This window comes from Trachurus japonicus, unplaced genomic scaffold (assembly GCF_045865225.1).
Source record: "Trachurus japonicus isolate A0001 unplaced genomic scaffold, Traja_1.0 AP030824.1".
Lineage (NCBI taxonomy): Eukaryota > Metazoa > Chordata > Actinopteri > Carangiformes > Carangidae > Trachurus > Trachurus japonicus.
The window spans coordinates 119,609-146,106 of NW_028220957.1; the positions used below are offsets into that span (position 1 = coordinate 119,609).

General features: G+C 48.0%; 1 protein-coding gene across 1 annotated transcript; it reads left to right on the top strand.

Moving 5' to 3' along the window:
* nlk2 (nemo-like kinase, type 2) lies at positions 1-26,246 on the top strand. The gene is made up of 11 exons (XM_085772739.1): positions 1-506; positions 9,327-9,456; positions 10,173-10,228; positions 15,027-15,133; positions 15,264-15,349; positions 17,245-17,454; positions 20,184-20,285; positions 20,807-20,893; positions 24,116-24,314; positions 24,936-25,029; positions 26,013-26,246. The coding sequence occupies exons 1-11, from the start codon at positions 16-18 to the stop codon at positions 26,065-26,067; spliced, it is 1,617 nt and encodes a 538-aa protein (XP_085628865.1). The 5' UTR covers positions 1-15; the 3' UTR covers positions 26,068-26,246.
* The last annotated feature ends 252 nt before the right edge of the window (positions 26,247-26,498 follow it).

The window sequence follows — 26,498 nt, forward strand, 5'->3', positions numbered from 1 at the left end:
CTGTCGGCCGTCGTCATGACGATCTGCGGCCCCGCGGCTGCCGACGTTTCCAAGATGATGGCGGCGTATAACGGCGGCGGCGGCTCGGCGGCGGCGGCTGCTGTAGCCGTGGCGACGCATCATCACCGCCACCACCACCACCACCAGGCGGCGCTGCAGCAGCACCTCCCCCCCCCCCACATGCACCAACACACCCCCCACCCCCCCCACCCCCCCCACCACGCGGCCGGCCAGCAGCACGCGGCCGCGGTGCCGGTGCTGCTGAACGCCGGCCAGCAGCAGCAGCAGCCGTACTTCCCCTCCCCCGCCCCCGGCCAGGCCCCCGGCCCGGCGGCGGCCGCGGCCCCCGCTCAGGTGCAGGTGCAGGCCGCCGCCAAGGCTAACCACAACCACCACCACCCCCCCCACCCCCCCCACCCCCACCACCACCACCACCACCAGCAGCTGCAGCAGCTCGACATCGAGCCGGACCGGCCCATCGGCTACGGAGCCTTCGGCGTCGTCTGGTGAGTAGCTACCACACACACACACACACACACACACACACACACACACACACACACATTTCATCACTGAGACCAACATTTATCTCCTAGAAACACTGTAACCAGCCGGTGGTAAACCTCTAAAAACCTGCGGGTAAGTTAATTAGTGATGGTTTTCTCCCCCGGGATGAGGACGGAGGTTGGCCGGCCGAGCAGCTCTGCAGACCGGCTGCTGTCTCTGTGATGGAGCTTCACTTCTCTGAAAAACATCAGAGCAAACTTCTAAACAACTCGTATACTACGTACTGCGTTAGTATGTACTGTATACTGCATACTGAATGTAGTATTCAGTCTGCTACTTCAGCAGACCGACACCGTTCACACCGCAGTAACAGTATACAAGTTTCCCAGAATGCATTTCACAGCAACCGGTAGCGGTAGCTGTAAAACAGGCTAAAAGCTGTTTTATTTCCCGCTCTAGCGCTGTTATTATGTAACTTTATTAAGTTTTAATATGTTTTCATGTGAGAAAGTAACTGTTTAGATCCCAAATCTACGGCCAGTTGATCCAAACGACGGCTGGTTAGACGTTTGAGACAGTAGTCACTCTGCAGAGCTGCTCGGCCGGCCAACCTCCGTCCTCATCCCGGGGGAGAAAACCATCGCTGATTAACTTACCCGCAGGTTTTTAGAGGTTAACCACCGGCTGAAGTACATATACATGTATACAGTACATACTAACGCAGTATGTAGTAGGCAGTACGGTAGTTTGCGGTTTCGGAAAGAGAGTCGTTGCTGTGGTTACTTCCTGTGTGACGCGGAATGACGTCCTCCCTCTTTGGTTCCACTAACCGGTGTGAAAGCTGCTGGTTCAGCAGACGGCACCGAGGTTCTGAGCCGTGGCGGTGTGAAACCGCTAAAGCCCCTGACACACCGCCACGACGCGTCCCGACGCCGACGGCTTTGGCCGACGAGTCTGTCGCCTCTCGTCGGGAGAAAGGAAAAAGTGAAACACACTGCCCCGACTGCCGACCAGAGAGACTGAGTGGCGAGGACTCCCCCATAGAAATACAGACCCAGACAGACCAGGGGCAGCTCTGCTCACTGTTCATTCAAACAAACTAATGCCACTGCCACAGTTAATTTCATCAATGAGACCAACATTAATCTCCCCAAAACAATTTAACCAGCCACGTGTTAACAGCGCTAAAGCTGAAATTAAAACAGTTTTTAGCAGCTTACTGCTGTGGCTCGGTTGCCGCGAATTGGCGATAGCCGATGCTAATTTCTGTTAGCCCGTCTATGGTGTTTTACATTACACGTTAGCATTAAGCTAGCGGGCTTTATATGCTTAGTTGTGAGCTGTGTGTGTTTTGAACGTTGTTTCAAACTAAGTGGGTTTGATTGAACATCTTTGATGTTTAAATATATATATATATATATCGCCGCTTAATATATTGCTTTACTCCTCTTTTTATTTTATATACCATGTTTACTGTAGGACAGGCTAGGACACCGTTTGTTTACTGTGGTCACTTCCGTCCCTCCCACACACCGCGCTGATTCGCTTAGGGCACCGCCAATCAGAATCGCCATAGCTAGCACACAGCCAATCAGAGTCCCCGACGAGTCTACTCTCCCGACGGCCGACGAGTCTCGACTGAGCATGTTCAATCGGCCCCGACGAGATCCGACAAGAGCCGACGGAGAGGAACACACCAAACAGACGAGCTCCCGGTGCCTTCCGACGAGGCCCGACGCCCGGCGGTCGGCTCGGTGTGTCCCTGGCTTAACAGTCGTTGAGTCACGTGGATGTGAGGGTCAGGGTCGGACGTCGGCTACCCAAATCTCCGTTTTTCTCCGTTTTTCTCTGTTTACATGCAAACGTGAAATCGGAGTTTTCCAAAATCTCCACCCTGGCCGGAGTTTTTAAAAAGCATCGTTTTCAGGGGCGTTTTCTCCGTTTGCGTGTAAACGGAGGGTGCAAATGGTGGTTAACTCTTTCGCGACCACACTAATTCCTCAGCACATCCGCTCAGGACCACATGTTTTTGGCTGTTTGTTTACCTTTTTCTCACGTCGAACCGAACTCTGTACATCACCTAGAAACAAACGGTCTTCACGTGTTTGAAGAGTGACTTTCCAACGTGCTCCTCGAAAAAACGGCACTTTTGTGTCAAGTGGCAATCGGCTCATTTTACCGGTACTCTGCAGTGTGGCGTCTCCCAAATCATTTCTATGGATAAATAAATATATTTGTAGGCAAATCAGCTGGCAGCCTGGAGAGCAGCGGTGCAGCGGTGCAGCGGTGCAGCGGTGCGGGTCTCTGGCTGCAGCGCAGCAGCTCCGGGACACTGCTGTGTGACTGGCCGGTGATGAGTGCTCTGGGACGGGGCGGCCGGTCACAGCCCCCGCTGCTCAGCCCCGCTCCGCTGCACGGTGAAAACAGCTGTGATAGCCGGCTTTCAGATCCGAGTCTCCAAACCAGAAACGTTCGTAACAGCACCGGGAAAAGTCGGCAGATTTGTCGTCGGTCGCTTTTGTCAAAAAAAAAAGTCACCAAGAGGGTTTGGAAAGTTGCCAGATTCAGCGAGAAAGTGGCAACACTGTAGCCGACAGCCGCACAGCGCTGCACGCTGTCCCCAGAGCAGCAAACAAAACCAAGATCAGACAGTTTATAAAAAAACATTATGTTTTGATTTTAGTTTAAAACAGTTTTACATATCAGAGGAACCATATTCACACACAGGGACCTCAGAGTGTCTATTATCGTAATCTGTAAAAAAAAACGGTTTTGACGAGTTAACTCGTCGATGGTCGCAAAAGAGTTAATGTCTCAGTTTTAAGAAATACCCGGGTACGTAGGCTATAAACGGGGCCGATGTCTACTTGAGGCGTAAAAACACAAACAGATGAGTTAACTCTGTGGTGAAGTCACGGGACTCTGACGTCAGTTCGGTGTGTGTGTTGGACACGGTGAGCTCACACACACACTGTAAAACATGTTGACCAGGTGGTAGCGTTACCCAGTTGCATCATGGGACATGTAGGACCGTCTCATAGTGTTACTATGGTAACTAGCTGTTAAACTGAGCCAGGTGTGAACTCACGGGTATTTTTGAAACCGAACTTTTATGGACCCCGGTTAAAAACCACCGGTGTGATAAAAAATAACTCCACGTCCACATGAAACCGCAAATCCTCTCAAACAATGTCATGTGCATTCCAGAGCAGTAGGTGGCGATACCACTCCTAACAGGAAAGCAGCTGCAACTTGTACAGGGAGAGTGGAGGCTCAAACAGCTCAAACAGACGAGTCCGCGCTATTAACCCACCCCGCCCGTAATCTCTTGTTTCTGACAGATGCGAAAATACACAAATACACAAACACACACATGGTAACGATAATCCATCGATCCACTGATTGATTCTGAGGCTTCATTGAAAACAAATGTAAGGACGGGAGGAAGCAGAGCAGTGGGGAAGTGACCGCAGTTTACTATTTGATAAAAGCTGATTTACTCCACATCAACATTATGTTTACATGGTGACCAGCGGTTTTGTATTAGTGTCGCATGTTTAGTGATTATTGATATTCACAGTAGCCATAATAGTCCACTCAGCGTCTGAGTGGTCAGCGCATGATGATCCAAGGGTCAGCGTCGAGAACTTGACGTGCTAGCCTAGCAACAGTAACTAAGGGGGGCGGGGCTTTGTCCTGTCCACACATGAAGCTGAAACCGGAGTTTTCTAAACAGTTCACTCTAGACTCCGGTTACAAAAAACTCTGGTTTCAGGAGCCGACGACCGCGGTTACCAGGGTTGTTACGGGTCCTTGAAAAGTCTTAAAAGGCATTGAATTCATTAATCTAAAAACAAGGCCTTAATTGGCATTAAAATGTCTTAAATCCATTTTTCAAACGTCTTAAAAATGTTAACACATGGTGAGTGGTATTTTATGGTTGTAATTAGTCTCAAATCTCTAAATAATTGGTAACATTTAGACATAGAGAAGTTTTAGTGGCGGCCGTCAACGCTACCAGCTCCCGAGTCAGTGTTTTTTTTTCTGACTTTTTATGCTTTTATTTTGAAAGGACAGCTGGAAAGAGACACAATCCAATGTTCATGTAGCAGTCACTTTACCTTGGATCACATAGGAAAGTGGGTCAAATTGTCCCTAACCCTATGTAGTTGATGTGGTGTTTTTTTTTTTCTTTTTTCTGCATTTGTGTTTATTATGAAGTCGGTCTTAAATTTCATTTCAAGTGGCTTTAAAAAAGTCTTAAAAAGTCTTAAATTGAACTTGGCTTAAGCTGTAGGAACCCTGGGTTACATGTGGACGAAAGAACAAACCGTGAAGAGAAACACATGGTTTCAAAAATACCCGGGTTGGTGTGGACGGCCCCTCAGGCGTGGTCTAAGGTAGAAGTCTAAGGTGGAAGTCTAAGGTAGAAGTCTAAGGTGGAAGTCTAAGGTGGAAGTCTAAGGTAGAAGTTTAAGGTAGAAGTTTAAGGTAGAAGTCTAAGGTAGAAGTTTAAGGTGGAAGTCTAAGGTAGAAGTCTAAGGTAGAAGTTTAAGGTAGAAGTCTAAGGTAGAAGTCTAAGGTAGAAGTTTAAGGTAGAAGTCTAAGGTAGAAGTTTAAGGTAGAAGTCTAAGGTAGAAGTCTAAGGTAGAAGTTTAAGGTGGAAGTCTAAGGTAGAAGTCTAAGGTAGAAGTTTAAGGTAGAAGTTTAAGGTAGAAGTCTAAGGTAGAAGTTTAAGGTGGAAGTCTAAGGTAGAAGTCTAAGGTGGAAGTCTAAGGTAGAAGTTTAAGGTGGAAGTCTAAGGTGGAAGTCTAAGGTAGAAGTTTAAGGTAGAAGTCTAAGGTAGAAGTTTAAGGTAGAAGTTTAAGGTAGAAGTCTAAGGTAGAAGTTTAAGGTGGAAGTCTAAGGTAGAAGTCTAAGGTGGAAGTCTAAGGTAGAAGTCTAAGGTGGAAGTCTAAGGTGGAAGTCTAAGGTAGAAGTCTAAGGTGGAAGTTTAAGGTGGAAGTCTAAGGTGGAAGTCTAAGGTGGAAGTCTAAGGTGGAAGTCTAAGGTAGAAGTCTAAGGTGGAAGTCTAAGGTAGAAGTCTAAGGTAGAAGTCTAAGGTGGAAGTCTAAGGTAGAAGTTTAAGGTAGAAGTCTAAGGTAGAAGTCTAAGGTAGAAGTTTAAGGTGGAAGTCTAAGGTAGAAGTCTAAGGTAGAAGTTTAAGGTAGAAGTTTAAGGTAGAAGTCTAAGGTAGAAGTTTAAGGTGGAAGTCTAAGGTAGAAGTCTAAGGTGGAAGTCTAAGGTAGAAGTTTAAGGTGGAAGTCTAAGGTGGAAGTCTAAGGTAGAAGTTTAAGGTAGAAGTCTAAGGTAGAAGTTTAAGGTAGAAGTTTAAGGTAGAAGTCTAAGGTAGAAGTTTAAGGTGGAAGTCTAAGGTAGAAGTCTAAGGTGGAAGTCTAAGGTAGAAGTCTAAGGTGGAAGTCTAAGGTGGAAGTCTAAGGTAGAAGTCTAAGGTGGAAGTTTAAGGTGGAAGTCTAAGGTGGAAGTCTAAGGTGGAAGTCTAAGGTGGAAGTCTAAGGTAGAAGTCTAAGGTGGAAGTCTAAGGTGGAAGTCTAAGGTAGAAGTTTAAGGTAGAAGTTTAAGGTAGAAGTCTAAGGTGGAAGTCTAAGGTGGAAGTCTAAGGTAGAAGTTTAAGGTAGAAGTCTAAGGTGGAAGTCTAAGGTGGAAGTCTAAGGTAGAAGTTTAAGGTAGAAGTCTAAGGTAGAAGTCTAAGGTGGAAGTTTAAGGTGGAAGTCTAAGGTGGAAGTCTAAGGTGGAAGTCTAAGGTGGAAGTCTAAGGTAGAAGTCTAAGGTAGAAGTTTAAGGTAGAAGTCTAAGGTGGAAGTCTAAGGTGGAAGTCTAAGGTAGAAGTTTAAGGTGGAAGTCTAAGGTGGAAGTCTAAGGTAGAAGTCTAAGGTGGAAGTCTAAGGTGGAAGTCTAAGGTAGAAGTCTAAGGTAGAAGTCTAAGGTGGAAGTCTAAGGTAGAAGTCTAAGGTGGAAGTCTAAGGTGGAAGTCTAAGGTAGAAGTTTAAGGTAGAAGTCTAAGGTAGAAGTCTAAGGTGGAAGTCTAAGGTGGAAGTCTAAGGTAGAAGTTTAAGGTAGAAGTCTAAGGTAGAAGTCTAAGGTGGAAGTCTAAGGTAGAAGTCTAAGGTAGAAGTTTAAGGTGGAAGTCTAAGGTAGAAGTCTAAGGTGGAAGTCTAAGGTGGAAGTCTAAGGTAGAAGTCTAAGGTGGAAGTCTAAGGTGGAAGTCTAAGGTAGAAGTTTAAGGTAGAAGTCTAAGGTAGAAGTCTAAGGTGGAAGTCTAAGGTAGAAGTCTAAGGTAGAAGTTTAAGGTGGAAGTCTAAGGTAGAAGTTTAAGGTGGAAGTCTAAGGTAGAAGTCTAAGGTGGAAGTTTAAGGTGGAAGTCTAAGGTGGAAGTTTAAGGTGGAAGTCTAAGGTGGAAGTCTAAGGTAGAAGTTTAAGGTGGAAGTCTAAGGTGGAAGTCTAAGGTGGAAGTTTAAGGTGGAAGTCTAAGGTGGAAGTTTAAGGTGGAAGTCTAAGGTAGAAGTCTAAGGTGGAAGTTTAAGGTGGAAGTCTAAGGTGGAAGTTTAAGGTGGAAGTTTAAGGTGGAAGTCTAAGGTAGAAGTCTAAGGTGGAAGTTTAAGGTGGAAGTCTAAGGTGGAAGTCTAAGGTGGAAGTTTAAGGTGGAAGTCTAAGGTGGAAGTTTAAGGTGGAAGTCTAAGGTGGAAGTCTAAGGTGGAAGTTTAAGGTGGAAGTTTAAGGTGGAAGTCTAAGGTGGAAGTCTAAGGTGGAAGTCTAAGGTAGAAGTCTAAGGTGGAAGTCTAAGGTGGAAGTCTAAGGTGGAAGTCTAAGGTAGAAGTCTAAGGTGGAAGTCTAAGGTAGAAGTCTAAGGTGGAAGTCTAAGGTGTGGCTTGTGTGTGTGGTCTGTGTTGAGTCCAGCTTTCTGCTGGTCCGGTGAAACCCGGGTCTTAGTCCGGTGCCATCTGTCTCCTGATCCTGATCCTCTCTGAGTGGTTCAGTGGAGGCTGCAGCTGCTCCGCTCCTCACGAGGCCTCTAACCCCCCCCCCCCCCCCCTCCCTCACCCCCCAGGGCTAATCACCACCCGGCCTTCACAACCTGCAGGACAACTGTCCACAGGAAGCTGGAGGCAGAGCGGCGACTGTGGGGGCGGCGGGTCACGGCACGGTTCCCACTTGTCCTGGGAAACTTGGAAAATGGTTGACCAATTTTCCCTATTCGCACAGGATCAGTTTTACCTGGGGACCTCAGGTAGTCTGTAATGATCACGGAGGACGTCTGTGATCTTAATCCCGTGTGAATGCGCCATGTCAGTCATTTGTGAAGTAAAAATTCCCCCGCAAATGACCGACTATATTTCACCAAAGGCCGACGTCCCGTGGTAAAACTAGTCCCGTGGTAAAACTAGTCCCGTGCCAATCTGCATCTCAGTAATTGAGGGGCATTTTTTGTTCTTCCCCGGTTGAAACCAAACTGTACGGGTTGAAACAAATTGCATAACTTAGAGCCACAGACTGCACATCTTTAAACCAGACTTCTGGAGCTGAGAGAGGGAGAAACATAGAAACAAAAATGTACAAAATAAGGTTCAACTGTCGAAAAGAACATGAACGGGAATAGGGATGTCACGATTACTTGTTTTCACAATTAATCACGGTATTAAACGCCACAATTAATTAATCGTAAAGATTCTTAAATACCATCACTTTCAAAAAAGATAATGTTGGAAACACAGAGGCCGGTGTGCACAAAAGTTAAGGTAAATGTAGGAAATACTGGTCCATTTACCTAACGTAACGTACAATTGGTAGGAATTGAAATGTTAGCGTCTCATTTGTGATAAAAAACAAACAGACAAACAATTTAAAAATAAACTTAAACATTTGGTATAGATGACAATTAATGATGTGAATATTTAAAACACTTCCCCTGGAGGATTATTAATTGGTTATATATGAATAATAGATACTTCAAATATTTAGTGTAAAAATTTGTAATGTAATTATATTTTGACTGTATTTGATATTACACATTCATATGTTGGGGTGTTCCAAAGAACGGAAATTGAATTAAAAAAAAAAATTATTTTCCTTTTTTTTTCTTAGACGACTTTTGTATTATCGTTTTTTATTTAGCCTTCTTTGTTTTGATGCTAATGCAGCATTACACTGCAAAAACTCAAGTATCTTAGCAAGAACATTTGTCTTATTTCTAGTCAAAATGTCATTTCTAGTCAAAACAAATCTCATTATACTTAAAATAAGACTCATCATATTAAAAGTAGCTTGTTTTTAGACACTTTTTATTTCTTTCAAGCAGATTTTCACTTGGAAAAAGTCGAAAAAATCTGATAGTGGAGCAAGTTTTTCTTATTACAAGCACAAAAAACTTACTTTCACTGGCAGATTTTTCTATTTATTGTGAATTTAAGTGAAAATGATCTAAAACAAGTTAATTTTTAGGTGATGAGTCTTATTTTAAGTGGAAAGAGATTAGTTTTGACTAGAAATGAGACATTTGGACAAGAAATAAGACAAATATTCTTGGAAAGATGTTGAGTTTTTACAGTGTACTATGAGTATTAGTCAGGGTCTTAGGCAGAATAAATCAGTCATACAAAGATTAGACTACTGGGGTTTTTTATGGGCCCCACTGGGCGCTGGGCCCCTAGAGTTATCATCACCTTTCTCCCCTAGACAACGGCCCTGGGTGCGACGCCCACGGGGGGGGTTAGAGGTGAGGTGAAGCCGAGTGTCATGTGACCTTCTCGTCTTCTCTGCAGGTCGGTCACGGACCCCCGAGACGGGAAACGAGTCGCCCTGAAGAAGATGCCCAACGTCTTCCAGAACCTGGTGTCCTGCAAGAGAGTGTTCAGAGAGCTGAAGATGTTGTGTTTCTTCAAGCACGAGAACGTGAGTGGACACACACACACACACACACACACACACAGAAACACACACACACACACACACACACAGAAACACACACACACAGAAACACACACACACACACACACACACACACACAGAGTTCAAAGTTCAAGTTCAAAGTGTTTATTGTCATTTGCACAGTGGAAAGGTGAGTTTCCCTGACAATGAAATTCTTATTTGCTGTCCTCGTCATAGAAAGCAGCAATTATAAGGAAAAAACTACACACACACACAGACTCTCTTTTTTTTCATACATTTTGTTTTATTTCTTTCTTCAGTTCATCCACACACACCAAAAAACAGAACAAAAATATAAAATAAAAAAAATAAAAAAAACACATAAAGGACAAAGCATACCTTCTCATGTGTACATATAATGGGTAATACGTTGTTAGATGCTATTACTGGTAATCAAGTCAGCAATAATAACCTAATACAAGTATCCAGTGGGTAATAGTAAATAACTAAGAATATTTAATAATAGTAAAAGTAATAATAATGATAAAGGGGAAAAAAAACAAAAAGAAACATGAACAGCTATTACACCAAATTTAAAGTAAACTAACTTATTATCGATCAGCAAATTGTTAAAAATAAAACACACACAGACTCTCAGTTCAGCTGTGTGCTCATCAAAGTTCAAGATAAATGAATGAATAATGAATGAATGAATTGATCATAACTTCCTGTGTCCCCAGGTCCTCTCTGCTCTGGACATCCTGCAGCCGCCGCACATCGACTACTTCGAGGAGATGTATCCTCCTGCTGTTGTCTCCTCCTCCTGTCTCCTCCTCCTGGACCTTAAAGGGATATTCCGGCGTAAGTTTAACCCATGGTCCAACGCACCCTAACACCGAGTTAGACCCCCCCTCGAGAGATGAAGTCTGCTAACCGCTAGCTTCTCTAGTTGTAGCAACTTTATCAATGACCGCACCATAACAAACAGCGCAGTATACAGATCCACTAGCCACCGATCAAAAAGCCACTTACAGCCACAAATAATGCTCAGAACAGCACCAAACGTCATCAACAGTACAAACAGGGTCCCATCCCATAATACGAGGCATCAAACATCTGTTAGCTTAGCCTGGTTTCTATTGAAAAGAGACGAAAACAACTCACCCACTCTGCTCCAGTTATACGCTATGCAGCAACTTTCCATGTCCAGCACAGAGTCCAGGCACTGACAACACACGTCTGAGGCCGACTGGCAGCACAAACATCTGGTTTCAGCACAAACATCTGGTTTCAGCACAAACATCTGGTTTCAGCACAAACAGACATCTGGTTTCAGCACAAACATCTGGTTTCAGCACAAACATCTGGTTTCAGCACAGACATCTAGTTTCAGCACAGACATCTAGTTTCAGCACAGACATCTAGTTTCAGCACAAACATCTGGTTTCAGCACAAACATCTGGTTTCAGCACAAACATCTGGTTTCAGCACAAACATCTGGTTTCAGCACAAACATCTGGTTTCAGCACAGACATCTGGTTTCAGCACAAACATCTGGTTTCAGCACAGACATCTGGTTTCAGCACAAACATCTGGTTTCAGCACAAATATCTGGTTTCAACTGCACAAACAAACATCTGGTTTTAGCACAAACATCTGGTTTCAGCACAAACATCTGGTTTCAGCACAAACATCTGGTTTCAGCACAAATATCTGGTTTCAACTGCACAAACAAACATCTAGTTTCAGCACAAACATCTGGTTTCAGCACAAACATCTGGTTTCAGCACAAACATCTGGTTTCAGCACAAACATCTGGTTTCAGCACAAACATCTGGTTTCAGCACAGACATCTGGTTTCAGCACAGACATCTGGTTTCAGCACAAACATCTGGTTTCAGCACAGACATCTGGTTTCAGCACAAACATCTGGTTTCAGCACAAATATCTGGTTTCAACTGCACAAACAAACATCTGGTTTTAGCACAGACATCTAGTTTCAGCACAAACATCTGGTTTCAGCACAAACAAACATCTGGTTTCAGCACAAACATCTGGTTTCAGCGGCCACTGGCAGCATAAACATCTGGTTTCAGCACAAACAAACATCTGGTTTTAGCACAAACATCTGGTGTTAGCACAAACATCTGGTTTCAGCACAAACATCTGGTTTCAGCACAAACATCTGGTTTCAGCACAGACATCTGGTTTCAGCACAAACATCTGGTTTCAGCACAGACATCTGGTTTCAGCACAGACATCTGGTTTCAGCACAGACATCTGGTTTCAGAACAAACATCTGGTTTCAGCACAAACATCTGGTTTCAGCGGCCACCGCAGCTGTCCCTCTTTCACTTTCCTCCTCCATTTCCTTCAGCTCGTCTTCAGTAAACTCGGTCTCTAACTGATAGCAGCGCCCATCGAAATGAAACCAGTCGTTGTTGTTCTCTAACTCCATAAACTCAGCCGTGTCCGTGATGTCTCTTCACTAAATTACAGACAGTCTCTTCCGGCAACGAACGGCGTCGGTCGCGCGTGTGACGTCACGTCGATGTTTGTTCTGAAACCAGATGTCTGTGCTGAAACCAGATGTTTGTTCTGAAACCAGATGTTTGTTCTGAAACCAGATGTTTGTGCTGAAACCAGATGTCTGTGCTGAAACCAGATGTTTGTGCTGAAACCAGATGTTTGTTCTGAAACCAGATGTTTATGCTGAAACCGGATGTTTGTGCTGAAACCGGATGTTTGTGCTGCCAGTCGGACTCGGACGTGTGTTGTCAGTGCCTGGACCCTGTGCTAGATATGGAAAGTTGCTGCATAGCGTGTAACTGGAGCAGAGTGGGTGAGTTGTTTTTGTCTCGTTTCAATAGAAACCAGGCTAAGCTAACAGATGTTTGATGCCTCGTATTATGGGATGGGACCCTGTTTGTACTGTTGATGACGTTTGGTGCTGTTCTGAGCATTATTTGTTCGCTGTTTGTTATGGTGCGGTCATTGCTAACGTTGCTACAACTAGAGAAGCTAGTGGTTAGCAGACTTCATCTCTCCAGGGTGGGGGGGGGGGGGTCTAACTCGGTGTTACGGTGGGTTAAACTTACGCCGGAATATCCCTTGAACTCCTCCTCCTCCCCCCCCCCCGGACCTTTAAGGGGACATATTATGCAAAACTCAGTTTTTCATAGCTTTAGTGTATTTGCCTCCTCACCCTTAAACACCAGTTTTGACGACTACGTCAACATTTTGTAAACTGCCATAGTCAGAAAATGTGTCTCTTAACAAGCCGTTTTAATTTCACCCGGTTTATTACATCACAAGCCGGGTGATGTGAATATCCAAGCCCTCGCTCCCGTGGTTACCGTGGTTACCTCAGCTACCAGAGCTTCTAAACCGACCGTTTAGAGCAGAGGGCTGTGAAACTGGTGTGTAGAGAAGCAGCTGTTTTTCTGACCAAAGCCTGTTACTAACGTTACTGTTAGACACCAAGGTACCAGGTCAAGAAGCAGGAATGAGCTGAATATGTCCCCTTTAACTCCTCCTGCTCCTCCTCCTGCTCCTCCTCCTCTTCCTCCTCTTCCTCCTCCCCCCCCCCCCCCCTGCTGCTCCCCCTGCTCCTCCTGGACCTTAACTCCCCCCCCCCCCCCCCCTCCTCCTGCTCCTCCTGGACCTTAACTCCCCCCCCCCCTGCTCCTCCTGGACCTTAACTCCTCCTCCCCCCCCCCCCCCTCCTGCTCCTCCTGGACCTTAACTCCTCCTCCCCCCCCCCCCTCCTCCTGCTCCTCCTGGACCTTAACTCCTCCTCCTCCCTCCCCCCCCTCCTCCTGCTCCTCCTGGACCTTAACTCCCCCCCCCCCTGCTGCTCCCCCTGCTCCTCCTGGACCTTAACTCCTCCCCCCCCCCCTCCTGCTCCTCCTGGACCTTAACTCCCCCCCCCCTCCTGCTCCTCCTGGACCTTAACTCTCCCCCCCCCCTCCTGCTCCTCCTGGACCTTAACTCCTCCTCCTCCCTCCCCCCCTCCTCCTGCTCCTCCTGGACCTTAACTCCCCCCCCCCCCTGCTGCTCCTCCTGCTCCTCCTGGACCTTAACTCCCTCCCCTCCTGCTCCTCCTGGACCTTAACTCCTCCTCCCCCCCCCCTCCCCTCCTGCTCCTCCTGGACCTTAACTCTCCCCCCCCCCCCCTCCTGCTCCTCCTGGACCTTAACTCCTCCTCCTCCCTCCCCCCCCTCCTCCTGCTCCTCCTGGACCTTAACTCCCCCCCCCCCCCTGCTGCTCCTCCTGCTCCTCCTGGACCTTAACTCCCCCCCCCCCTCCTGCTCCTCCTGGACCTAACTCTCCCCCCCCCTCCTGCTCCTCCTGGACCTTAATCTCCTCCTCCCTCCCCCCCTCTTCCTGCTCCTCCTGGACCTTAACTCCCTCCCCTCCTGCTCCTCCTGGACCTTAACCCCCCCCCCCCCCTCCTGCTCCTCCTGGACCTTAACTCTCCCCCCCCCCCCTCCTGCTCCTCCTGGACCTTAACTCCTCCTCCTCCCTCCCCCCCCCTCCTCCTGCTCCTCCTGGACCTTAACTCCCCCCCCCCCTCCTGCTCCTCCTCGACCTTAACTCTCCCCCCCCCCTCCTGCTCCTCCTGGACCTTAACTCCTCCTCCTCCCTCCCCCCCTCCTCCTGCTCCTCCTGGACCTTAACTCCCTCCCCTCCTGCTCCTCCTGGACCTTAACTCTCCCCCCCCCCTCCTGCTCCTCCTGGACCTTAACTCTCCCCCCCCCCTCCTGCCCTCCTGGACCTTAACTCCTCCTCCTCCCTCCCCCCCTCCTCCTGCTCCTCCTGGACCTTAACTCCCTCCCCTCCTGCTCCTCCTGGACCTTAACTCTCCCCCCCCCCCCCCCTCCTGCTCCTCCTGGACCTTAACTCTCCCCCCCCCCCTCCTCCTGCTCCTCCCCCCCCCCCCCCCCCCCTGCTCCTCCTGGACCTTAACTCCTCCTCCCCCCCCCCCCCCCCCTGCTCCTCCTGCTCCTCCCCCCCCCCCCCCCCCCCCTGCTCCTCCTGGACCTTAACTCCTCCTCCTCCTCCTCCTCCTCCTCCTGGACCTTTAACTCCCCCCCCCCCCGCTCCTCCTGGACCTTAACTCCTCCTCCCCCCCCCGCTCCTCCTGGACCTTAACTCCTCCCCCCCCCCCCCCCTCCTGCTCCTCCTGGACCTTAACTCCCCCCCCCCCCCCTCCTGCTCCTCCTGGACCTTAACTCCCTCCCCCCCTCCTCCTGCTCCTCCTGGACCTTAACTCCTCCCCCCCCCCCCCCCTCCTGCTCCTCCTGGACCTTAACTCCCCCCCCCCCTCCTCCTGCTCCTCCCCCCCCCCCCCCCCCCCCCCTGCTCCTCCTGGACCTTAACTCCTCCTCCCCCCCCCCGCTCCTCCTGGACCTTAACTCCCCCCCCCCCCCCCCCTGCTGCTCCTCCTGGACCTTAACTCCCCCCCCCCCCCTCCTTCTGCTCCTCCTGGACCTTAACTCCTCCTCCCCCCCCCTGCTCCTCCTGGACCTTAACTCCTCCCCCCCCCCCCCCCCCCCCCCTGCTCCTCCTGGACCTTAACTCCTCCTCCTCAGCTACGTGGTGACTGAGCTCATGCAGAGCGACCTCCATAAGATCATCGTGTCTCCGCAGCCGCTCAGCTCCGACCACGCCAAAGTTTTCCTCTACCAGATTCTACGAGGTTCGTTCTGTCGCCCTGATCAATAACTGATCAATAACTGATCAATAACTGATCAATAACTGATCAATAACTGATCAATAACTGATCAATAACCGATCAATAAGGATCAATACCTGCTCTCCTCCCTCAGGACTGAAGTACCTCCACTCTGCTGGGATTCTGCACCGAGACATCAAACCTGGAAACCTGCTGGTCAACAGCAACTGTGTCCTCAAGGTGTGTGTGTGTGTGTGTGTGTGTGTGTGTGTGTGTGTGTGTGTGTGTGTGTGTCGGTGTGTGTGTGTGTGTGTGTGTGTGTGTGTGTGTGTGTGTGTGTGTGTGTGTGTGTGTGTGTGCAAGTTTTTCTTATTACAAGCACAAAAAACTATTATTGTGAACTTAAAGCAGAAGTAAGTGATATATTTGTGTTAATATAAGTCTTAAATAGTTGTATCTTCCGACAGCAATCACTTCTATAGAGTGTTTGGTCTGAAACACGGGTCTGTCAGTCACTCTGCTCTGCTCTGAGCCCAGGAGAAAACTTTCCTTGTATCCTACAACCTTTATCCAATGAGGAGAGAGAACGGCATAAAGGGGCAGTCCTCTCTGTGTGTGCAGCCAAGGGATGCGCCTGAATGTGGTGACGTAGGGACGAGGACTGTTATGGTGCGTTCAAGGAAACTCGTAACTCCAACCTGTGAAGTGGTACCAGTTTGATCTGGTACGAGTTCACGGGTCAGAAGTTACGAGTGGCCGTTATAGTGACTTTCACAGGTAAAACAGGTCGGAGAAACACCAGTGGGTTGCCTGGAACGCTACAAAGTCGTAAGTTGTGACTTGAAGCTGTAATTTACGGTTTCAAAAGCCTGCCTGGAACGCAGCATTAGCCAAAACCACCGGATCGCTTACTTCTGCTTTAAGTGAAAATGATCTAAAAACAAGTTAATTCTCAACCCTAACCCTTAACTCATTGAGTGCCATTGACGTATATATACGTCAAATGCAGTTTTCTGCGGCTGGTAAATGGGGATGCTCTCGTGCACACTGTGAGTAATTTTGGGGCTTCTGGGATGTGTAGAACGAAGAAGACTGTAGATCAGAGCAAGAAGTGAAGAAGGAGGAGAAGACGAGTGCGATCGGTACAGAGATAAAAAAGTTGGGAAAAGTTTCTATTTCTAGAGGAAAACGACGGGCAGAGCCTGGAACAAGTGTAACGTGGAGCTGGAGGAAGCTTAGCCACGGTGCTATTAGCATAGCTCCAGCATGAAGTGATCAGAGGAGGCAGGAAAGGTCAACTCATCTAGATGATCAGCACCGAAAGGCCGAAGCGGAGGCGGATCGCGGAGTCAGTGACCGACGTGACGACGAACCGAGAGATCAGCGCGGTGCGTCGCTGCCGCGGCCGCGTCCAACAGAGAGGCTGAAGACGCCACGACGTCTCCCTCACTACTGCAGAGACGAGGGGATGAAGCAGGAGGAGAAGGAGGGGAGGGAGAGGAGGGGGGAGGGGGAGGGGGGCGTAGGGGAGGCTGAGGGGGCAGCAACTGCTCGTACTTGTTGTATTTTAGTTGTTGTTGTTGTTGTTGTTTTGTTTTTTGTTTAGTCTTTTTTTTTTGGGGGGGGGGGGGGTGAAAAAAACATGTGAAATGAAATTTTCTGACGTCTTACATGTTTTTGAAGCCAAAATTAAAACGGATAAATCACAGTTTTTCTTGAGAGACTCTTTCACAAAAATGCATTTTTCTCAGCTTTCTAGAAAAAAAGTGGTCTTTTTGGTGCAACCAGGCTCTATTCAACTTAAGATAAATCAAGAATGGAACAAGGTACAAACAAATGGTTTTTTCCCTAGTTATATAGAGAGTCTCCTCTTTCCTTTGAGCTGTTTGGTGTTTTCAGAGTCATAGTACAAAATATTCTCTGGGTCTTGACATATTACTCAAAATGCCCCAAAACGCTGGCACCTGGCACTGACCATTTTATAAAAGGTCTGGCACTCAATGAGTTAAGGTGATGGGTCTTATTTTAAGTGGAAAAGAGATTAGTTTTGACTGTTTGAGAAATTTGGACAAGAAATAAGACAAATACTCTCAGAAGAGGAAAAGCCGAGGCAGCAACGTGAGCTCTGTCCTCAGATCTGTGACTTCGGCCTGGCCCGGCTGGAGGAGTCGGACCGGTCTCGCCTCATGACCCAGGAGGTGGTGACGCAGTACTACCGCGCCCCGGAGATCCTGATGGGCGGCCGTCACTACGGCAACGCCATCGACCTCTGGTCGGTCGGCTGCATCTTCGCCGAGCTGCTGGGGAGGCGCATCCTGTTCCAGGCCCAGAGCCCCATCCAGCAGGTAGGAGCACCTCCTGTAGGAGCACCTCCTCTCTGCTCCTCTCCTCCTCTCTCCTCTCCTCCTCTCTCCTCTCTCCTCCTCTCCTCCTCTCTCCTCTCTCCTCCTCTCTCTCCTCCTCTCTCCTCTCTCCTCCTCTCTTCTCTCTCCTCCTCTCCTCTCCTCCTCTCTCCTCTCTCCTCCTCTCTCTCCTCCTCTCTCCTCTCTCCTCCTCTCCTCCTCTCTCCTCCTCTCTCCTCTCCTCCTCTCTGCTCCTCCTCTCTCCTCCTCTCTCCTCCTCTCCTCTCTCCTCCTCTCTCCTCCTCCTCTCTCCTCCTCTCCTCTCTCCTCTCTCTCCTCCTCTCTCCTCCTCTCTCCTCCTCTCCTCCTCTCTCCTCTCTCCTCCTCTCTCCTCCTCTCCTCCTCTCCTCCTCTCTCCTCCTCTCCTCCTCTCTCCTCTCCTCCTCTCCTCCTCTCTCCTCTCTCCTCTCTCCTCCTCTCTCCTCCGCCTCCTCTCTCCTCCTCTCCTCCTCTCTCCTCCTCTCTCCTCCTCCTCTCTCCTCCTCTCTCCTCTCTCCTCCTCTCCTCCTCTCTCCTCCTCTCTCCTCCTCTCTCCTCTCTCCTCCTCTCCTCCTCTCCTCCTCTCTCCTCTGTCTCCTCCTCTCTCCTCCTCCTTTCTCCTCCTTTCTCCTCCTCTCTCCTCCTCTCTCCTCCTCTCTCCTCCTCTCCTCCTCTCCTCCTCTCTCCTCCTCTCCTCCTCTCTCCTCCTCTCTCCTCCTCTCTCCTCTCCTCTCTCCTCCTCTCCTCCTCTCCTCCTCTCTCTCCTCCTCTCTCCTCTGTCTCCTCCTCTCTCCTCCTCCTTTCTCCTCCTTTCTCCTCCTCTCTCCTCCTCTCTCCTCCTCTCTCCTCCTCTCCTCCTCTCCTCCTCTCTCCTCCTCTCCTCCTCTCCTCCTCTCTCCTCCTCCTCTCCTCCTCTCTCCTCTGTCTCCTCCTCTCTCCTCCTCCTTTCTCCTCCTCTCTCCTCCTCTCTCCTCCTCTCTCCTCCTCTCTCCTCCTTTCTCCTCCTCTCTCCTCTAGTCTGCTGTTTATTTTTATTAATCTACATGAACAGAGAACATGAGCTCATCGCGGGTGGTCCAGTTCAAATCTAAATATTCTGTCACACACACATCATAGTCAGATGTCAGACTGTTCAAGCTGCATATTCGATCCATTTTTCCCAGCGATCCGTACACTTCTCCAACTGAAGTCTGAAAACAAAAGTAAGGCCCAATCCCATTTCTCTTTTTTCCCCCCTCGCCCCTTGAAACGGAGCTACAAGGGGTAGGGGTAGAAAGTCAACCCCTCTGAACTGGGGCGCCCCTTCAACAGTCACATACGTCGTCACGTAGTCTCACTGGCTTTTACGTCAGCTGATGCGGCGAGCTTTTTACAGAAATCAAATAGCCGTGTACCATATAACTTAATAAAATAAGATAAAACTTAATGCAGACTGATCGGTTCATTGTAAAACATTTATTTACTGATGTAAATGTGGTGATTTCTGTACGTACAGAGCCCAGAGGCAGCGCTGCCTGCTCCTCTGTCTGATACATGAAGCTTCACTTTTCATCCAAATAAACTAATGCTACTGATACAGCTGTCAGATTTCATCACTGAGACCAACATTTAAATGCTGAAAAGAGTTTAACATGCTGGTGGTAAACCTCTAAAAACCTGCGGATAAGTTAATCAGCGATGGTTTTCTCCCCCGGGATGACGACGTAGTTTGGCCGGCCGGTTTGGCTCCCAAAAAACGTCGGAGCAAACTTCTAACCAGCCGTCATTTGGGTAAACTAACCGCACATTTGGGACCTAAACAGTTACTTTCTCACATGAAAACATATTAAAACTTGATAAAGTGACGTAATAACAGCGCTAGAGTGAGAAATAAAACAGCTTTTCGTTTTACAGCCACCGCTGCCGGCTGCCGCAAGATGCATTCTGGGAAACTTTTCATTCATACCCCTCTGTTTGAAGTGTTCCTCTGAAAAATCTCTGTTTGGAGGGGTGTGTAGCCCCACCACTTCCCCCTCTGTCCTAACGGGGACTGGGACTGGGGTTGGGGGTAAGTGGTGGGGCCGAGGGGGGAATGGGATTGGGCCTTAGTCTCTCCATACAGTGAAGTTGGTGAATGATCCCGAGCCACTGGATCAGTGTTGGAGGATCTAGTTGCAACCACCTTCTGGTTCTGGCGTTCCTACTGTACCACCAGCCAGGAGAACCTTCAACAAGTACCTGTCCTTATGCAAGACTGTTTTTGGAGTTTTACCGAGAGATAAAATAACATATTATTTATCTCGGTTGACACCTCCTTCCAAAATAACTGGATTTTCAGACAGGCCCAAAAAACAGTAAAGTGGTTAGTAGCCATAGAGGTTCGTAGTGCTGTTCATTTAGGAGTTATATTATATAAAATCTCACTACGTTCTTCCAGCCGAACTCTCTTAACGATCTTGAGTTTGCAGCGGCCGCTTGTGTCTCACATATTTACATATTTCTATCCAGGTCTCTTCTGATATTTGTGTTTCTGACTCCTTCTCCCATTGTTGTTTAATGGAGAACGCTAAAGCTTGTATACTTACGTATATTCTTGAGACCAACTTTTTATTGTGTGTGTGTGTGTGTGTGTGTGTGTGTGTGTGTGTGTGTGTGTGTGTGTGTGTGTGTGTGTGTGTGTGTGTGTGTGTGTGTGTGTGTGTGTGTGTGTGCAGCTGGACCTGATCACCGACCTGCTGGGGACTCCTTCCATGGAGGCCATGAGGACGGCGTGTGAAGGCGCTCGTGCTCACATCCTGAGAGGACCTCACAAACAGGTAAACTACCTTTCAAAATCTTTTTATTGAAAAATACAATTCGATATTTCCAATTACTGGGATACAATTATCCTTTTCTTTTTATTTTTACATATATGTATATGTAAACAGTCACATATACACATGAACAAACGAAAATTAACAAAAACACACTCTGATAAAATTGTAGAGGAAAAATAATTAAATTAAATTACAGAGTGCAGAGGGTGAGGGTTAGAAAAAAAAGAAATTCAATATTTTACACCTTTACTTTGGTGCCACATCTGCCGACTCGGTTCATACATAATCTTTTTTTGGAAAGTGACGGTATTTAGGAATCTCTGCGATTAATTAATTGTGGCGTGATTAATTGTGAAAACAAGTAATTGTGACATCCCTAATCGGGACCCAAAGATCGTTAGAGAATGGAGTCGGCCCTATCGGCCCTAGTGATTATTAGATGATCAGAATAGTTGATGATTAATTTAATAATGGATTATTGTTGGATGAATGGGTTAATGGATTGGTTTGTGTCCCTGCAGCCGTCTCTTCCTGTCCTCTACACGCTGTCCAGCCAGGCGACGCACGAAGCCGTTCACCTGCTCTGTCGCATGCTGGTGTTCGACCCGGTGAGTCACACACACACACACACACACACACACACACACACACACACAGCTGCTCACACACCTGGGTGGTCTAGTGACCTCTGACCCTTTAACAGGTGGGTATCGGTACTTGATACTTTTCAGGTACCGACTAGGACCGGGACGATTCGCTTTTCTCCCGATTCCATTCTTCTATGATTTTTTTGGATGGTGATTCGATTTAAATTGTGATTCTACGATATTGCCGATTCTCTCTATGATTTTTAGTCTTTAGCATTTTTAACATTTATCTGCACACAAATACTGTAGGAGCCTATAAATGAACATACTCCATTATAAAGTGAACTTAAACCCTTTTCACAACCTGGACTCTCTGGATGTAAAAAAGGCGAACTAATGCACATTGCACAATATTTAAAAAAAAAAAGAAAAAAGAAAAATCGATTTAAAAATCGTCAAAAAAGATATTGCGATATTTATGTGAATCGGTTTTTTCTCCCACCCCTACTAATGAAGTTGAAGAAAAGTATCGAATGAAGTCCTCGGTTGGTATCGGTATCGTGTTAAAGGTGCTGGTATCGATACCCAGCCCTAGAGGTCAGAGGATGCTGCTGTGATGCGCTGTAACGACCTGATAAAACGGCCTGAAGACGGCGGAGGTGGATGTTTTCCTGCCATGAGCTCGTGGGTTCGATTCCTCCCTTGGTCATATAATACCTTTGCATGTTGATCACTACTTGCACTATTTGTCAATTGTGTTTGCTAATTCAGCAATGCACTGCAAAAACTCTACATCTTTCCAAGAATATTTGTCTTATTTCTTGTCAAAATGTCTAATTTCTAGTCAAAACTAATCTCTTTCCTCTTAAAATAAGACTCATCACCTAAACATGAACTTGTTTTTAGATCATTTTCACTTGTTTCAAACTAATTTTCACTTGAAATAAGTAGAAAAATCTGCCAGTGAAAGCAAGTTTTTTGTGTTTGTAATAAGGAAGAAAAACTTGCTCCACTATCAGATTTTTCTACTTATTTCAAGTGAAAATCTGCTTGAAAGAAATAAAAAGTGTCTAAAAACAAGCTGCTTTTTATGTGATGAGTCTTATTTTAAGTAGAATGAGATTTGTTTTGACTAGAAATGAGACATTTTGACTAAAAATAAGACAAATATTCTAGATATTAGATTTTTTGCAGTGTGGCGTTTCTGCTTTCAGCATTCACACGTATTTCCTTCAGGAAATACAATCTGTAGTTATAATCTATAATCATTAATCAATAATCACTGAAGAGGGAGAAGAACTCGATGTCGATGACGAGTTCTTCCTGTTGAGTCACAGTGTTTGAGTCATGTGATAATTGACCTCTGGCTAAGCCACGCCCCCAAACGCGATGAGCCAATCACAGTGAGCATAGCTAGCTCATACACTGGGACATTCTCTGCTTCCACGTCCATTGAAATGCATTGCAGTTGGTCAGTTTTCATTGGTTTTTATATGTTTCTTCTTGACATTTTAAAGGAAATCGGAAATCTCATTGTTCCTTGTTAAAACATGTCTACTGGTGTTGGACCTCAGTGGAAACTGAAAACCTGGGGTGTGAAAGTGAAAGAGTTTTTTGGTTTGGGCTCTTTGTTGAAGCCAGAGTAGCTCATGAGGCTGCACACCACAACATTACCAGATTTGGGTTCTGCTGCTACGGTGACGTCACCGTGGAGACTGCTTTCATAAACACACCTCTCTTCCACCACCCCGACATCCGCCGCGCCACCATTACTTGTTGTTTTATTTCCCACTGTAGCGCTGTTATTTTGTCACTTTATTAAGTTTTAATATTTTTTCATGCGAGACAGCAGCTGTTTAGATCCCCAATGTGCGGTTAGTTCATCCACATGGCGGCTGGTTAGAAGTTATGTGCAGATTTATCAGCACATCAACGTAGTAACGTTTCGAGCGCACTGCTCCTCTTCAGACTAACTCACACAAATCAGACGCCACCATTTTTAAAATGATTAAAATGTGATAACCTTGTATTAGTTATTAGTACCGTTTGTCCGAGTGAGTGGAGGGGGTGGGGCTTAGCCAGAGGTCAATTGATGTAGCTGTAGCCCTGCCCCCTGACCTCTAGCCCCGCCCCCTGACCTTTATAGCCCCGCCCCCTGACATGTAGCCCCACCCCCGACTTCTCTAGCCCCGCCCCTGTCCTCTAGCCCCACCCCCTGACTTCTAGCCCCGCCCCCTGTCCTCTCTGCTCTGTGTGTTGTAGCCCCGCCCCCTGTCCTCTAGCCCCGCCCCCTGACCTGTAGCCCCGCCCCTGTCCCCTAGCCCCGCCCCCTGTCCTCTCTGCTCTGTGTGTTGTAGCCCCGCCCCCTGTCCTCTAGCCCTGCCCCCTGACCTGTAGCCCCGCCCCCTGACATGTAGCCCCGCCCCCTGTCCTCTCTGCTCTGTGTGTTGTAGCCCCGCCCCTGTCCTCTAGCCCCGCCCCCTGACCTGTAGCCCCGCCCCCTGTCCTCTCTGCTCTGTGTGTTGTAGCCCCGCCCCTGTCCTCTAGCCCCGCCCCCTGTCCTCTAGCCCCGCCCCCTGACCTTTAGCCCCGCCCCCTGTCCTCTAGCCCCGCCCCCTGTCCTGTAGCCCCGCCCCCTGTCCTCTAGCCCCGCCCCCTGACCTGTAGCCCTGCCCCCTGACCTGTAGCCCCGCCCCCTGTCCTCTAGCCCCGCCCCCTGTCCTGTAGCCCGCCCCCTGACCTGTAGCCCCGCCCCCTGTCCTCTAGCCCCGCCCCCTGTCCTCTCTGCTCTGTGTGTTGTAGCCCCGCCCCCTGTCCTGTAGCCCTGCCCCCTGACCTGTAGCCCCGCCCCCTGTCCTCTAGCCCTGCCCCTGTCCTCTAGCCCCGCCCCCTGTCCTCTAGCCCCGCCCCCTGACCTCTCTGCTCTGTGTGTTGTAGCCCCGCCCCCTGTCCTCTAGCCCCGCCCCCTGACCTGTAGCCCCGCCCCCTGTCCTCTCTGCTCTGTGTGTTGTAGCCCCGCCCCCTGTCCTCTAGCCCTGCCCCTGTCCTCTAGCCCCGCCCCCTGTCCTCTAGCCCCGCCCCCTGTCCTCTCTGCTCTGTGTGTTGTAGCCCCGCCCCTGTCCTCTAGCCCCGCCTCCTGTCCTCTAGCCCCGCCCCCTGTCCTCTAGCCCCGCCCCCTGACCTGTAGCCCCGCCCCCTGACCTGTAGCCCCGCCCCCTGACCTCTCTGCTCTGTGTGTTGCAGTCGAAGCGCATCTCGGCGAAGGACGCGCTGGCCCACCCGTACCTGGACGAGGGCCGTCTGCGCTACCACACCTGCATGTGTAAGTGCTGCTACACGACGGCGTCGGGACGCGTCTACACCAGCGACTTCGAGCCCGTCACCAACCTCAAGTTCGACGACGGCTTCGAGAAGAACCTGAGCTCCGTGAGGCAGGTCAAAGGTACGTACGGTTGTCATGGTGACGGGTAGGGCTGGGACGATGCGCTTTTCTCCCGATTCGATTCTTCTATGATTTTTAGTCTTTAGCATTTTTAACATTTATCTGCACACAAATACTGTAGGAGCCTAGAAATGAACATACTCCATTATAAAGTGAACTTAAACTCTTTTCACAACCTGGACTCTCTGGATGTAAAAAGGCGAACTAATGCACATTGCACAATATTTTTTTTAAAATTTAAAAAAAAAAAAAAAAAAATTAAAAAAAAAAAATTTCGATTTTTTAAAAAAAAAAAAAAAAAACGGTTTAAAAATCGTCACAAAAGATATCGCGATTGGGGCGGTGCGTGGCGCAGTGGTTAAGGCGGCCGCCCCATATAGAGGCTACAGTCCTCAACGCAGGCGTCCCCGGTTCAAATCCCGGGCAGCGTCGGGCAGACCTTTCCTGCATGTCATTCCCCCTCTCTCTGCCTCCCCCTTTCCTGTCTATCTCTACTATGGCTATCAAATAAAGGCATAAAAGCCAAAAAATATACTTAAAAAAAAAAAAAAGATATTGCGATACTTAATCGATTTTTTCCCCCACCCCTAACGAGTAACGGGTGTCCCTGTGTTTCCTCAGAGATCATCCACCAGTTCATCCTGGAGCAGCAGAAGGGAAGTCGAGTGCCGCTGTGCATCAACCCCCAGTCGGCCGCGTTCAAGAGCTTCATCAGGTGAGTAGGGCAGCTGATTGGTTATCAACACACAGGAGAAGTGACCGGACTTAAATGATGCAGTTTATAAAAAGATAAAAGTCGTATTTTGATCAACATTACGTCTGAAATGAATGATTCCACTCATAAGACGTGTAATAAGCAGGATAATGTAGAGTTAAGCCGTTTTCGACGCAGGTTTTTTAAACGCGTGTCGACCCGCTAACAATCGGCATTTGGCCCCTTTCCCATTGACCAAAATAAGCCGAGTCTGACCCCGGAAATCAAACTTGTAGTTTGTTTCTTTGGCTTGCTACACATCTGTATTTCACAGGTTGGCATGACAACCATGCAGACTGGCAGCGTAGTGGTAGTTTGAATGGACTGAATATGTGGAGGGTGAGTAATATAGACCCTTTCAGAGAGTATAAACAAAGACAGGTGTGGCTCATTAGAAAACGCTCTGGTACACTAAATGGAATGGAGCCTTAATTAGTATCCTTGGTAACACCTGTCTTTGTTTACTCTCTGAAACGGTCTATAGTCCACATTATCTATAGGTGTAATAACCTTTACAGAGGAGAAGCTTAAAGGGACAACGAGGAGTTTGTATTTGGTTATAAAAAGTCTCATATTAATGTGGATGAATCTACGTTACCACTTGTTAATGGTCCATTTTAGATAAATCTATGGTTTTGTCTCTATGGTTATTTTGTTATTATTAGTGGTGGTGGAAATGTGATCGTCTTCCAACCTCTGACTTTAATTCTGGATGAATGAAAACATGAGTCTGTCTTGCGCCGGTCAAAGAATTTCACGGTGCGGAGGCTCATAAATGTAGTGTGAAAACACTTCACTTTTACAAAACTCCTGGTTGTCCCTTTAACAGCAGTTATCACACATTCACTACTTGTACCTATAACCACTGTGGACCGTGTTGCTCCTCCTCTGGACTGTGGTTGGTTGCCTGGCTCATGTTCCTAACGTTCCTAACTGTGTTGCAGCTCCACGGTGGCGCAGCCGTCTGAGATGCCTCCGTCTCCGCTGGTGTGGGAGTAGCTGTCGCCACGGCTACGGTCGCCGTCGCTATGGCTACGGTCTCCGATGGACGGGCGGCTGGTCTGGGAGGATCGGGACGTCTGTGCGTCCTCGTCGTCTGTGTAGCATTTCACTGGAGAAGAGCAGCAGCACTCGGACAGACACTGCTGCAGCTGCTGCTGCTGCTGCTGCGCCTGCTAGAGTCACAGTCATATAATGTTTATATATATATTGATACAAATAAAACAGATTCTATTTTAAATGTTCTCTAATCACACGGATTCGTCTCCCAGAGAGAGAGATCAACCTCTAGACTCTAGACTCGTTGGTTTGGTCCAGAGAGAGATCAACCTCTAGACTCTAGACTCGTTGGTTCGGTCCAGAGAGAGATCGACCTCTAGACTCTAGACTCGTTGGTTCGGTCCAGAGAGAGATCGACCTCTAGACTCTAG

What these genes read in the sequence shown, in the direction of transcription:
- nlk2 (XM_085772739.1), top strand. Translation starts at nt 16, where the DNA reads ATGACGATCTGCGGCCCCGCGGCTGCCGACGTTTCCAAGATGATGGCG. An exon ending in GTTTCTTCAAGCACGAGAAC is followed by an intron (nt 9,457 to 10,172) that starts GTGAGTGGACAC and finishes CTGTGTCCCCAG; the next exon opens with GTCCTCTCTGCTCTGGACAT. An exon ending in CCTCTACCAGATTCTACGAG is followed by an intron (nt 15,134 to 15,263) that starts GTTCGTTCTGTC and finishes CTCCTCCCTCAG; the next exon opens with GACTGAAGTACCTCCACTCT.